The sequence below is a fragment of the Spea bombifrons genome, chromosome 4 (assembly GCF_027358695.1).
Source record: "Spea bombifrons isolate aSpeBom1 chromosome 4, aSpeBom1.2.pri, whole genome shotgun sequence".
Lineage (NCBI taxonomy): Eukaryota > Metazoa > Chordata > Amphibia > Anura > Pelobatidae > Spea > Spea bombifrons.
The window spans coordinates 40852158-40866719 of record NC_071090.1 but is presented as its reverse complement, the minus strand read 5'-3'; the positions used below and the strand labels follow the sequence as shown (position 1 = coordinate 40866719).

The 14562-nt window shown below is 35.6% G+C and overlaps 1 protein-coding gene across 1 annotated transcript in view; it reads right to left on the bottom strand.

Annotated features, from left to right (window-relative positions):
* The window catches only part of LOC128492590 (dynein axonemal heavy chain 3-like), a 428956-nt gene that overhangs the window by 303045 nt on the left and 111349 nt on the right, over window positions 1–14562 (bottom strand). The window contains exons 14-20 of the mRNA XM_053465187.1: window positions 12786–12990; window positions 9954–10157; window positions 8745–8875; window positions 7985–8180; window positions 6510–6704; window positions 5750–5938; window positions 934–1164 (exon numbers count right to left, since the gene is read on the bottom strand). Of these exons, the coding sequence (XP_053321162.1) occupies window positions 934–1164; window positions 5750–5938; window positions 6510–6704; window positions 7985–8180; window positions 8745–8875; window positions 9954–10157; window positions 12786–12990 (1351 nt within the window). The remainder of the gene's footprint in view (window positions 1–933; window positions 1165–5749; window positions 5939–6509; window positions 6705–7984; window positions 8181–8744; window positions 8876–9953; window positions 10158–12785; window positions 12991–14562) is intronic.

Here is a 14562-nt window from a genome sequence, read left to right as displayed (position 1 = left end):
CTTATTACCTCCATTCACTGGGAAATTCCCTTGACACTTAAATGTAATTTGAAAAAAGGTCAAGAAAAAGAATTCTGGTCAGTATTACTTCAGTGAGTCTTAGTGGGCTAAGTTTGTAAGATGCCAGCGCTAATCATTTTAGATTGACTTCTGGGTTCAAAGACAGATGGATAGAAAGAATTGGTCTCAGAGGGAAAAAGAGACAGAATACATAGTTACCAATCCAGACATGTCATTTGAGGCTTAAACCAAACACCGCGTTACTCTTTAATGTAAAAATATTTAGTTGCAATTGTTTAGAAATCCCTTTATACACTGTGATAGGAAATAAAGAACATCTTGATAGATGGGTGTATGGGGTTACATTTTTCCAATTTTGTGGAATATGCAATTATAAAATCCACACACTTGGATTTTTCATAATCCATACTGTTTTTTTTGTTTTTTTTTGCAGCTTGTTGAAATGCATCTACTGTTTGTTTCAACGTGGTAAATCACTATTCTGCCATTTTTTAAAGTGATGACAAAATGAATATGGATTTTGTCTGAAATACGATCTATCAACACGTCATTGATAAACCAACAATTACTGCAGTGTTGGCTATGCAGCATTCCTAAAACCTGATCCAAGAAACTGATGAATCCAGTAGTATAACAAAAAATTCTGTCCTCTCTACCCATGGCTGACCTGTGCACCAGCAAGGTGAGGGAATACCCAACTGCTGCCTCCCCAAACCGCTGTTGATTTAGGGTGTTAAATTAAGATAGATTAAGTAGATAGTGATCATTTAGACCATTAAATAAAATGGAAAGATAATAAATATTTCACAACACTTGATAAGGAATGGAATACATAAAAGTAACTTTGCACACATCACAGGGCTGGTGTCAGAGTTGGGTGTCAAACCAAAAGTTGGTATGTGAATATATTACCTGAATCTCGTCTACTGCTGCCAATATATAGGTGTTCCTGTCCCGGTAGGGTGTAAATATAAAGCAAATGTTCTCCCAGTCTGCCTTCATTTTATTAAGGGCTTTCTCCAGAGCATACTCCTTGCTGGCTTGAGAACTGATTTGGTTTAAATCATCCAGATATTTTTCAAGACCAAGTTGTAAAATGTCAAGTAGGGAGGTGCCATCGTGTGGTGTAATGTTAAACCCAACCTAGAGGATGAATCAGATCACAAATTATAATATGCTGTTAAAAATAGTATACATAAAGTGAAATGTAAAGCATTTTGTAAACTAAAGTATGTGCCAGTAAAAATACCAATACCAATTAATTGAGAACATGCAAGAAGAAGATACTGGGGCTTTTGTTTTCATACATTTCCATTATTCCAGATAGGATTCACATTTACATAACATATAAAACATACAATTGGTAACTTGGTATGTGTAGTTTTTGAATAGTTCATACATTAAGTGCCGTGTTGATTCTATAAGAACCCAATATACCATGTATGCTACATTGACAGTATGGGACAAAAATTTTTTTTCTCTCTCAGATTTCTGGGTTATAGGTAGTCAGTTTAACTAACTTATTACGCATAGCTTGCCCCTTTTTACTCATCTTCCTTAAGATCATCTCGGTCATTTTTCAGGATTTAATGTTTGCTTCCCAGATCTCAAATTGGACCAACTGCTGCCAACAAGAGCATCATCTGTCAGAAAAGCTTTGCTAAAAACTTTATGTCTTGCTACTGAGTTCATCAATGAACCCGCCAGTATCCCATCCATGCTAGAACAGATTAGGTTTCTGGTGCATGGAAACTGGAGTGACAGGAATAAAGCACAGTGTTTCTCATTGAAAGAACTTATGCAAATTATGGAATTTTGGCATTTTATAGACCCAGATTTTATAGCAAATTTTAAAACTCACTAAACATAATTCAATGAGAACACATCGTATGTTAGATTTATACTAAGCAAAATGATGTGTGTGTGTGTCTTACAAAACCTTTTTGGTTACATGAAGGTCAGTTACACTTTCAAATACATTTTAGATTAAGTATAAGGAACAGAAATATTGAAACTATGAAAGGCAAAAGCATCAAGGTTAGAAAAAGACACACACACCAGCTAATATTGTATAATGCCACTATAAGACCATAGCTATATATATAAGACTAAAAATGTATCCAGTCAAAATTATTCCACAAATGCTGCAATAAACTATTCCCATTGGTACAAAACCCTTTTGTTTGAAGCCTGCAGAAAGATGGGTTTTGTGACCTTGAATACATTTATTTTTAATGTTTAAAACACAAGTTAAATTGAATTTTCTCGGGTATAATTTGGACTCAAAACCATGGTGAAAATGTATCATCCGGCAAATATTTTAATGATTTGCTGTATTCTTAGCAGAAATATTGTTCTCTGAGCTGTTTGAGGAAATACAGCATTTAATATTCAGCTTATGTCGGCTGTGCAGATATCACATCCTGTGATGTCACTCACACCTGTCACAGTGACCATTTGGGAGCAGCAGGAGGGAGCGCTTGAAAGAAGAATGATTTTAATATGACATTTTCCTTTGGGACAGAGTTTCCTTAACAATGATGTATTGCTAGCCGTAGATGTGCCGATGCTGATAAATAATTAAGTCACATTGTATCTTACTGTCATCTGGCAGAAATGAAATTTTTACATTGCGCTGCTGCCTGGAACAGCTTTTTTGTCATAAATTACATCAGCAAAATGGTAATGTGGCGGTCACCAAGTGTGATTTAAACGTTATTAGATTTAAAACTGTATCAGATATATTGCCTTTTTTTAAAACATATTTTCATTTTTAGAATTAAAGCTAAAGGAAGGGACATTTTAAATATGGGACAAACATATCTAGCTATGCAGTCTATGTATCAAAACAGCAGAATTTGGCAAATATACATTACAAAAGTGTGTGAATAACTATTTTAATAAGTACTCAAGTTTTCTAATTCTTGCCTCTATATTAGCTCTTATACTACCTTCTCATGGGATATTACCAATCGCAACTACTGCAGTGCTGGTTGAACCTATAAACTGACTTTTACATAAAGTTGAAGACACACCAAGAAGCGGTATAGATATCCAAACACAAAATACCTATATCCTAAAGAATGAGTGTGAACATAAAGGTTTTTGTCTACCCGCATTCCCTACATGTTCTTTTGACTTATACAATCGATTGAATAATAGCTGGGGCCCCTCAATACATCTGATTCTGGCAAAATAAGGAATAGACCTCAATATCTGCTTAAGAGATAAGACTTACTGATGCAGTATGGCAAGACATGTCGCAGTACCTTGCAAGGAAAGCCTCTGCAACAATAATGAAGAGATTAAAGTAGGTAGTGATAAACGTTGTCACTAATGGGTTCGGATGTGACAAATATATTCAAGGGGAAATAGGCAAACTCCATCTCTTGCACAGATGGTGAATAGAGAATCATAAGCTAAGGTCCAATACAAGTCATGTTAGTGTGCCCCCCTTAATTTGTCCTGGGATCAATGAGGGCACGGATAAACTGTGTGACGCGTTTAATGGAAGCATCATCTCTGAGTGAAATTACGAATAAAAGGGATATAAAAAAAAGAACAACAGAAATGCATGGTAATAACTAGAAATGACACACCACAACCTATTGATAGGCCATTGTGTCTTAGACAATGGAAAGATACATCAATGGTATGAAGTATCTGTTATATGAAAAAAAGGACATAAATGATCATAAGACCATATTCAGTGCACATAGTACCAACAAGCATGCATTAAATCATCTACAAATTTAATGTTTTTTAGATTTTGTTTTTGTATTTAGTGATACCAATATTCCAAGTATACCAAAAGCCAAAGACCATGTGGATAAAGCTCCAACTTTACAAGGATGAAATGGGAGGCAAGGTGGAGAAGCTTATATTGGTTCCTCTGCCCACTATAGAAAGGCTGATAGCCCCATTATATATATAAATGTATATTATATCTCTAATGGACCCCAAATTTTCAAATGGTAGTGTATAAATATGATTCACCCTCTTTGGTCTGTGCCTTGCCTAGTACCGTCAATGGTTAGGAGGAAAAGACTTCTACTATGTTTTATTAAGATTACAATGTGTCAACCTAGTGATTCTCTTAATTTGACACAAAATTTTTATTTTTTGGATATTAGATTTTTATAATTATTAAAGGACAGATGATATACAGTTTGGGTTCAATGCTTAACTAGAATTAATCCGGGCAACAGCATTTGTCAAGATTGTGGCATACTTATCTTGGTAGTTGAGAAAAGCAAGCTATAAATTAAAAACTATAAATTAAAAAATGTAATCTGAATGGAGTTAAAATACATGCTTGTTCTCCTGGTGGTATGAGACACAGATAAACAAGTCATTTTGATTCTATGTTTCCTGTGAAATCCTAGCCTTCCCTCGCTTGTCATACTATAGAAGCTAAATTGCACTTAACATCTGAGACTAGAGAAATAAGGAATAGATTAGGGCACCGTGGAACAAAAGCATTGAACAGGCCACAAAAACCAATTTACTGTAACACAATCATATCTCTGAAGTGTTTCATTGGTGCTAGGGTAAGAGGTGAAAGTTATTAGTTTCCCTAGGTATTGGAGGTCACAGCCATACAGCTATAGAAAGAAAAAAATGGAACGCACAAGACTTTCAGAAGCATTTCAACTATACAATGTGAATCGGCCAAACAGAAGGCATGAGTGAGACTGACAGAATATTATAAGATTTAACTGAGAAAGACAAAAATAAAACATGTACACAAATATATCCCAGGCAGGGAAAAATCCACCCTGACACTGGAAGCCGCGTGGAAGGACCCCATCCGACATCCCATCTGTTCAAAGGAATTACATTTAGAAATCATATGGAATATAGAAATTCTGCCCGTATATCATAAATGCCTGACACATCTGAGCGTTCATTAAAAACCTTAAAGATGGGACTTGAATAACAATCTGCCATCACTAATTAGTATTTTCAGTTTAGCATATTCACTTTCAGACATATTGCTGTTTGCACATGGTAATTTAGGTAAACAGATAGCATCCACAGCTGCATCAATTAACACTGCTAATCAAAACTGAATTCAGGTAATTAGGCCCATTTATGCAAAAAGTCTGTAATTTGGTGAGGAGGGGCTGGAATCTTTGGTAATAATAGCAAGAGAAAAAGTCTATTTTCTTAGACGAGAAAGAAAAAAAAAATTATGAACTGTTACACGTGTGGTTAATGTGCATGAGCAAAACTGACAAATTGAAGCTGAGTATTTAATTGCTTTTTATTAGCAGTAATCTGCCGGTTTTTCTGTGAATGTTTTCAGGGTAATTATAAATTATTTAAATTTATGTTGCACAAACTACATTAACACACCGGGCTAGAATTGGAATTCCCCAATTACTTACTTGGCCAAATGAGACTATTCTTTTGTTCCGAGTTGCTGGTGAGGCCAGCATAAACCAACAATAGAAACGCATGTAAAATTGTGAACCGAATTGCCTTACAGGACATGTATACCCACCACACATTCTGAGGACACTTGGAAAGTATGTTTTTATATACTATTATTAAACAAGTGTATCACAGTATAGGCTGAATTCATTAAGACAATACCAAACGCACATGACAAACAGAGTCAGGTAAGGAACACTGCACTACTTCCTGTATTAAAGGAAATTAAAAGGAAAGTAACATGTACTGGTTATTGGAATAAATATCAACAATTAACAAAATTCAGTTTTACCTTTTTACTCATTAGGTTCCAATGTCTCGGCTTGATCCCTGGTGTACATAAAGCTGTAACAAGAGGCATGCTGAGCTTAAACTTTTCAAGCCGAGTCTTAATGGTTGTAGCTACTTTCAAAGGCCTGTGTAAATCCGGATGATGAAATGCTTTTGTCAACTTGTAGCTGATCTTCCATAAATTCTGTACCTGATGACAAACATTTTTCAAAAAGAGAGTTATTGATTTTTTTCTACAGCTGTGAAAGAATCTTGTATCACATCTCCAAGCTCAAGATAATTATTGTCATATTAATCAGATGATTGCCAAGGCAGATGTATGCAACTTGTACTAAGCCAATGCAAATATAAGTACTGCAGAATTTTGATCCTAAAAGTTCTGGTTATTTCAGTATACAACATAGACATCAAGTTTATAGTAATTTTCTATCATGCCAAACAAACAATGATTTCAGGGCTCTTCATGGATGTTCTTTCTAAATTCTAATGTACAAAGGTTTGGGTTTCAAACACTGTTAGGTGAGAGCAAAATCTGAGCACTTGATTATTATAGCCTACATTGCTTGGAAGAGTAAATGCCTTAAAAAAACTCAGCATGGGTGTACTAAAAAGACTTTGGTATTATATAGCCAAAAATATGTTTATGCAAAGTTTCCCATTATACGTTAACAGTAACCAAAGGTCCTACTACGCAATTAATACTAGACCTTTCCCAATTCCGGTACCATTATGGTGACGACCCCCAGATAACAATGGCTTACCTCTTCCTGTACCTCCTCTGCATTGACTTGTAGCAGGGGGCCATTCATCCATTTGTCATAGAAAGAGGTGAAATGCATTGCAGTGGTCCATAGCTTCTCATAAGGCTCCTTCATTTTGCATATTTCTTGTATCTGATTAAATGTGCTTATCTGCCCTGTTTCTAGAAGTTGCTCTTCTTGGTTAATCATTGCCTTCTGATGGGAAAAAGGAAAGTTTACTGCACAACCAATAATGGTGAATAATTGAGCGGAAATAACATTGGGCTACTGCACATTAGTTTACCATTAGCCAGACAAGTACATCTGATGGATTTCTGCGAGAAGGCCTAAACGTTTAATCAGTTAATTAAACTATATTTGGGATTACACACCTAATACATCCGTATAGCCCTAATGATCAGAAGTTTTATGGATTCTAGGCATGTAAAACTTGCATTCCACTAAGTCAAGTCCATTCTTATGAGTGAATGTATAGGACATAAGAAATCTAGACACAAACAATTGAGACACATCATATAAACTGCTTGGCAGCATCAGAACTAAATGGGCTTATGACAAACCTGGCATTACCTTTCAAATTAATAAACACTAAGGGATTACAATTTCTATCACCACCTGGCTCTGCATGAGCTCTGTTGTCTCAAATAACATACATGGTACCCTTAGACAGATACACAAGAGCAGATAAAGATACTATGCATTTGTTAAAAATAATCCAAACAGGCAATATATGGCAAATGAAATTTAGTCCAGGAGCTATATTTTAAACAATGATCTTTTTATCAAATGCATTAGGCCATTATTGAAACATATATCATTATTCAAAGAGGCTTCCAGAAACGTGAACGAAAACGATCAAAGTAGAAATTACAAATTTATGACAGAGAACTCAAAAATAGATTCTGCTATTCCTCTTCGACACAAAAAGGCAAATATGTTTCGGTTCCGTAGACTGAAGCTACAAACACACTAAACAGTGATACAACTCTTGCTCTTTTTATATCACCACACTATCACATCCACAGGTACGCAACATCCGACAGTGTTACTAGATTACATTGCATTTACTGAATATTCAATTTCATGAATGCAGGCATACCTGAAAACCACTGAACAACTCTCTCTGTAAATTATAGTCATGCCACTATCCATTAACTTTATGAGGCTGTTGACTTTACACAGCTCCTTCTGCAGTTTCAGCATTATGTTAGAACATATTTAATTCATCCTCTCAGCATCACACACAGCTTTCCACTTTCAAAGCGTTAAATTGCCCAATTTAAATACGATAAAATATATATATATATATATATATATATATATATATATATATATATATATATATAATCTCCAATTCCTACAAAAGACAGTACTAATAATAGAAGTACAAAATTACAGAACATTTAATCAAAAGGCTACGAAGGTTGATGATATGTTATTTTAAACATCAAGCATGTTGTAACTCTGTAACTTACCTCTTCAATAAACTCCTGCATTTTCCTGTTGATGGCATTGAGCTTCTGCACATAAACGCCAGCTTCACTCATACGTTCTTTCTTCTGAAATTCTTTCACCTCAGTGGCCGCCTCAGCCAAGCGTGTAGTGTAATCCTGCTGCCACCGAGACAGCTTCAGTAGAGCTCCATCGTGCTCCCTCTGCAGTCGTGTCTCACTGAAAAAATGGTGGGGAGGGAGAGGAAATAAACAGGAGGGGTAGTGGGTGGGATACATCAGGATCTTCTTTTTATATACTTGAGTCCCCTACTACTTTTTTTCCCCCAATGTTTGCATTTAAATTGGACAGAATAATTTACCGCCGCCTTTTCATTTTGCAGGGGTTAATCACCCTAATAAAGGTCAATCAAATTTAATCTTCACTAAAACTGCTGGCGCTTCAGTCACCTGCAGGACATCTATTATATCTCATTTCTATGCATTAAAAAGTGGCAGGGTTTTTTTTTCTATCTTGCATTGTTAATGTGGGAAGTCCAGCCACCACCATTAACAGTTTACTAAAATTATCAATTCTTATGAAACTATTAGAGGGTTCAGTTTTACCAAATCAAGCTAGCATAACATAAATGTCTAACCCAGCTAATCTATAAGAATACATTTCATAATAATTATAGGAAAGATCATTGGGTTTAGGTTAAAAGAGCAATTGGGTTTTGTAGCAGTCTAATGTTTTTAGCTCCAAAAAAAAATAGAAAAATAAAAAACAAAATTGTACCATTACCTGCCACTGATGATAGGAATGATCCTTTCAGGCCAGGAAAATGTGTTGCCATTTAGAATAATGTCCTCTTTAGACAAGGATGCATAGTCCATCAGGAAAAGGGGGTTTGCTGCAGCAACTTCTAGTTTTTCCTAAGAATCAAAAAGAAAGGCACCTGCATTTAAGCTGAATACATGAGCAGGGAAGAAGAGAAGAAGAGGGAAGGAGAGACGCGAGGATGCTCATTAACAGTCTGTGTCCCTGATTAATGCTTCATGCACACACACACACACGCACACACACAGAGGAAAAGCCATGTTAATGCTTTTCTTCAGAATGTACAAGCCTCTGTGACAATGAATATCTTCCACCTTCTGAAGAAAGGAAAGGGGTGAGGGGCACAGCTTAATTTACATGAGAGCTTAGCTCTTCAAACCTGCTTAGGTTCTATTGTAAAAGTGATTATGTTCTAGATGGTAATGGGGGGCATATTATTAATAGGAAAACCAACAGTAACTCAGGGGATATATTCCAGCTTCCAAGACATACAGTGCATGCTTAAGCGCTGTCACAAGATGGGAAGATAAATAGGACAAGGAAATAAATGAGCCTTTTAAGCCCTGCTATAATACACTCGATAACCTCCGAAAAGTGGAATAACCTCAATACCCAATCCTATTTATATTTCAGATTGACTTATCATCTTCTTAACTAGAAATCTCACAATCCAGAGATTGTCCCTTACCTCGCAACGTCATACACGCTGTTTTTATTATTAATACATAGAATCCCCTTTCCTTTCACTGTCATTCCTGACACTCATTAAGCACATATCATGTCGGCATTTTCACAATATGCTCCACAGAATAGCTGTCTGCCTCGCAGAGCAAACAAGAAAATCTCCAAACACAGGCAGTCGAAATGAAAACAAATTATTTTAGCTCCAAACAGAAGAAAAATAAAACTTGTAAAATTTTCCACACTTGCGTAGTGTTCAGTATTCAAAATCAAGATGTCATATATTGGTGAAAGCACATTATATTGAAAAATGTAAAGGCTCAGGTTTAAAATAGCACATAAGATTTTTTTTTTATTTTAGAATTCAACAGAATAAAAACTCCATCAATTGCTTAAAACTAGCCCTTTTCCACACAAAGCTTATAGAATGCTTGCTTAATGGGTATTCTAGTAACGACAATAAATAAATAAAATTTTAAAAATGCGACTTACCTTAATTTCTAAAAGCTCCACGCTTCTTAGTTTGTCTATATAGTCCTGAAGCTCTACAAGAGCAGAGGTGGAAGCAGCAATGGTGCTGATCCTTGTGACTATGCCATCATATTGCTGGCAAATTTTTCGATTAAACTTCTCAGACGTGGCAGCAACTTTGTTAATTATGATATTAGTCAGCTGGCGGGTATGATCAATCATCCGCTGTAAGAAAGTCAGATGAGACATCTAATCATTGCAACCCGAGCAGATAAATTTTGTTCCTTTCTCCTACATGTCACAGATTTTATCCTCCTGACCCTCTACACAGCCATCGCCTGTCAAATTTAGATTCAACAAGCTCCCAGCTTTCTTTATCCCTGCCTTAGATCTGAGACTCCTGGCGATCAGCAAGACAAGCGTCACCAGCTGTCTGGGAGCAAGGAGGCAATCAGGTGAATAGTACTTATTATCTTTCATTGCTTTCTGAGTGACAAGATTGATTTGGGACCGAGAGCACATCCCTACTTCAGGAACAATTACAGAAGGGCCTTCCTGGTGCATATGTAAAACAGCAAAATCTGTACCTTAAATCTGTTTAACAGAGTAGATGACACTGTATGTCCATGTGAACATCTGCATATGTATATTAAAGTTGCACATAAAAAACATCTTTTACAATATACACGGTTTTCTAAAAGAAAAACTGCATGGAACTTTATTACCATTGTACTCAAGAGACATTGTTTTCCAGCACATTAGTCTTAATTAGGCCCCGAGAAGCAGTTAGTGGATGTTAAAGTCTTCTCTGGGTCTATCAGTGTGAAGGAAGTCCCATTATTTTTCAAAACTGCTTCGTTTTGGACATTAAGATGATTTAACATTATCACAGAAATAATAAAGCAAGAATTTCCAATGATAATCTAAGGGAACAATTACATTAATCTGTCTGGAACACTAATGATGCATTTTACAATCCGTCACCATACAACACCGAGGTGAATTTAGCTGGGAAATGGGACACGATGTCCTCTAATTGTAAGACGCTTCCACTCTTCAAATATGTTCTGTGACATTGAACATGACAATGTGCAGGAAAACACAAGGGTAAATGGTGGTATTTTTGTTCCTCCTCTTAAAAGCTCCGGTGACATTTTAATAGGGATTTTGAAATCGAAAATGGTAAATAAAACTAAATTGAAAACGGAATTGTTTCTGTAAGTCTGGTGACGGAGCCGTAAAAAACGACATGAAAGAATGTGATAAAATATATCTAAGGGGGCAATGAATCATTGGCTAGTAAATCCCTTACCTTGATCTGCTCCGAGTTGATTTAGAGCCATAGCGGCCTCCAATAGCTAACTACCCTCTCTAGTGTCAACAGATATTGCTATAATTAGTTACAGTGCAACAGTTAAGGGGTTAATTGGTGTGTTAAGTTTTCAACTACAGAAGGGAAGCAAAATGATGTATACTGGAAATTGAAGAGTTAAGCAATGTGCTACTTATACAGCAATAATAAGTGTATTAGCACACAATTAGAGGAATACCCCAAGACATATTTTTACACATTCATATACTATGTCATCTTGACACGCAAATAAAACTGCATAGCTGTAGTATGAGACATTTAAAACAGCATTTATTATCTACATTAATTACACCTTACAGGATCTGCTATCTGCAGAAAAACCTCATTGTCTCAAGACAAGCAAATCGCTTAATCTCTTTTAAAGAAGCATGTATTCAATTTTGTTTGCAAGCATAGCTGTGCTCACTTATTGCATTCATTTTGTATGAATATTATTGTAAAATGTCAAAGTGATACAGACGGAGCTTTTCGAAGAACTGAAACTAGCTAATCAGAGGTTTCTAAGGAAAATACAACGTGCCCCAGAAGAATAACTATGTTATGCAAATCTTATAATCCCTAAAGGTGGTGGCAGCGCATATTCAATCAAAGGTCACAGATGAGACCCAAGTGTAGATAAGCAAATGAAACTTACCTTGTGTCCACATTAGAATCTGTACTTTTAATATAGTGGACAATAAATTGGAAATAAATATATATATATATATATATATATATATACACATTGTTTAAAATAACTTAAACGTACTGTGTATTAGATCTTCAGAATGTAGTAACGCATATCTCACTGAACATTCAAGACATTGGGTGCTGCATGCCATTTATTTACAGGCTGGGGAGTGGGCTGCTATATAAATCAATATTATATATATATAAATGAAAATTATACAATAAAACCTAAGGGTTTGGGAGTAGGAGTGGCACTATAATCATTGCGTGATATATCTACTCACTGGCTTCCAGTTAGACAATATTTGTTTTACTGGTAATCTTGCTATTTCAGAGGCAAAATCTGTCACTGCTCCCAAATGCACATAAATATGGGGTTGTCAGTCAGGGTATCTAAGTGCCTTGTATTGCTATGAGTACTTCTGAAAGTTACCTTTGCTCATGGAATGAATTCTAGTAAACACACATTGTTTTGTGGATCTATGGACTTGAAATGACACTATAAAATGTACCCCAAAGCATTAAATATCTGTAAAATAATTAATAAAGTGGTGAAGAAGACTAGACATGTGAACATAGATGATCTTAAGAAAACAAAAATAAATATGGGCAGAATAACTATCCTAACTGGTTTGAAATATTGTAGTTTGCATTCTTACTTAAAATACCTAGGCAGTTTCCTTGAATGGATCCCATCGATCTGAGTACCCCTAAGTGATGTGATTGAGGCTTTTTATTTTGATCAATATGTCATACAAATAGACTATAATAGAAATATTTTTTTAAAAAAAATATATATATATGAACAATACCTGATTAACGTCAGAGCAGTCTATCAGGAGCATCTCCATGGGCACATATAATGGCAAAGAGGCAACACCTGATGCCAGCTTTTTCATGCTTTCAATTTCTCGCCCATAAACACTGAGGCTGACATCTTGGTTTATTAGCTTTTCAAGCCTCTTTTCCGTAAGGGGTGAAAGCAGATGCAGGAAAGGTTTGTACACAAGGGAGTATCTGCAATAGATACAGAAAATATTAGGGACATTTATTTCCCTGGTTAACAAAGAATAAATTCAAACCAAATGTGATGTTATTATTGTTATTAATACAACATTTTAAACCAAGGTACATCATATTACTTTTTACTGTCTCCAAACACCTTGATCAAGTCATATGGTGGGTTTGGTCCTCAGTTAATTTGCTTATCTGGTCTATACATGTTGGTGGACTAAATGGTAAAATTCATGACCAGCTGGTCAAACACAGTGTCCACTATTCAGCCACTGGCTTTGCATATTTTACCTGCTTTGTGGCTAGTATGGATAAAATAACATGGGAAGTATATTTCAAGGGCTATAAGACTATTCTATAGTTTGTCAAAATGTACCGCATTCAAAAATAATGGCACACTGAATTTAGCAGTATCACTATACAGACATAGCAACATATACTTGATTAAGATACTTGGGGGCACTAAACCTCAAATGTCATCAATATGATATGCATTCTTTATACTGAGGAACGGTGCAAGAAATAAATCAGTATAGGAGCAGTAATATTGGATTCTGCTTTGATACAAATCAGTAAATTAGAAAAAATAAAATTATTTTCATGATAAAGCACTCCACATTTTAAATTCTTCCTTGCCCAAGGACCTTATTAACCAGCAGAAAGACTCGGTGACAATCAGGTTCTTCAATCTTATCACTTCTGGAAGGTCACAAATAAAACCACTAAAGGACTAACATTAAAGGATAGGATGGGATAGATTAATTCTTGATGTTTGACTTTGAAAAGCCTCTGTGTTTTATTTCCACTGGCTACAATATTAATCGGTTCATGAAAGACATCATATGGCAACACCACAACAGCAACATGATTTAACATGCTTATTTTGTCTCCAAACATATGCTCTGATTTAATTACTGATGCTGTATTTAGAGTGTCAGATTTTAAGGCCCAGAAATAATAAACCAAAGAGCAAAAACAAAGTAATATTGATAGATTTGTTGAAAAGGAGCAGTGGGTGAGGTTAGGATCATGTGTAAAGATGAAAGATGAGGCAGAAGCAATACCTAGCCAAGATCAAAGCACCCTCATCAATTCATCCAAGAGTCAAAAATCCAGCTGAGCATCAGGATCCTTGTGTGCATAATAAGATTGGTTGACTAAAGTATACAGATTAAACAGATGAGCTATCTCTGATGAATGTAGGGCTAGGAGGCCCTGCTGAGCTACTTGTAAAGACACTTTGCAACCATACACCTGCAGGTGCCTTGTCTTAACACCATAGTGGAATCATGGATTAAAATGTCTTGGTTCAGTTGAATATGAATGCCAACCCCCTTTATTATTTAATATGGACTCATAAATGCCTTTTACTTTTTACTTAGAAATAAGTCTTGTTGGATGTCAGTGAATCGTTAATTTTATACTAATGTCTCATGCAAATGATATAACTGGGCTATCAACGTGCAAAATGCCAAACAGATACAAGATGACCATATTCTTCACCGTTTTATTGTTAAAGATACAAAATATAAGGGCATTTTAAAGAACATTTTTTCATAAGCAAAATATCTCAAT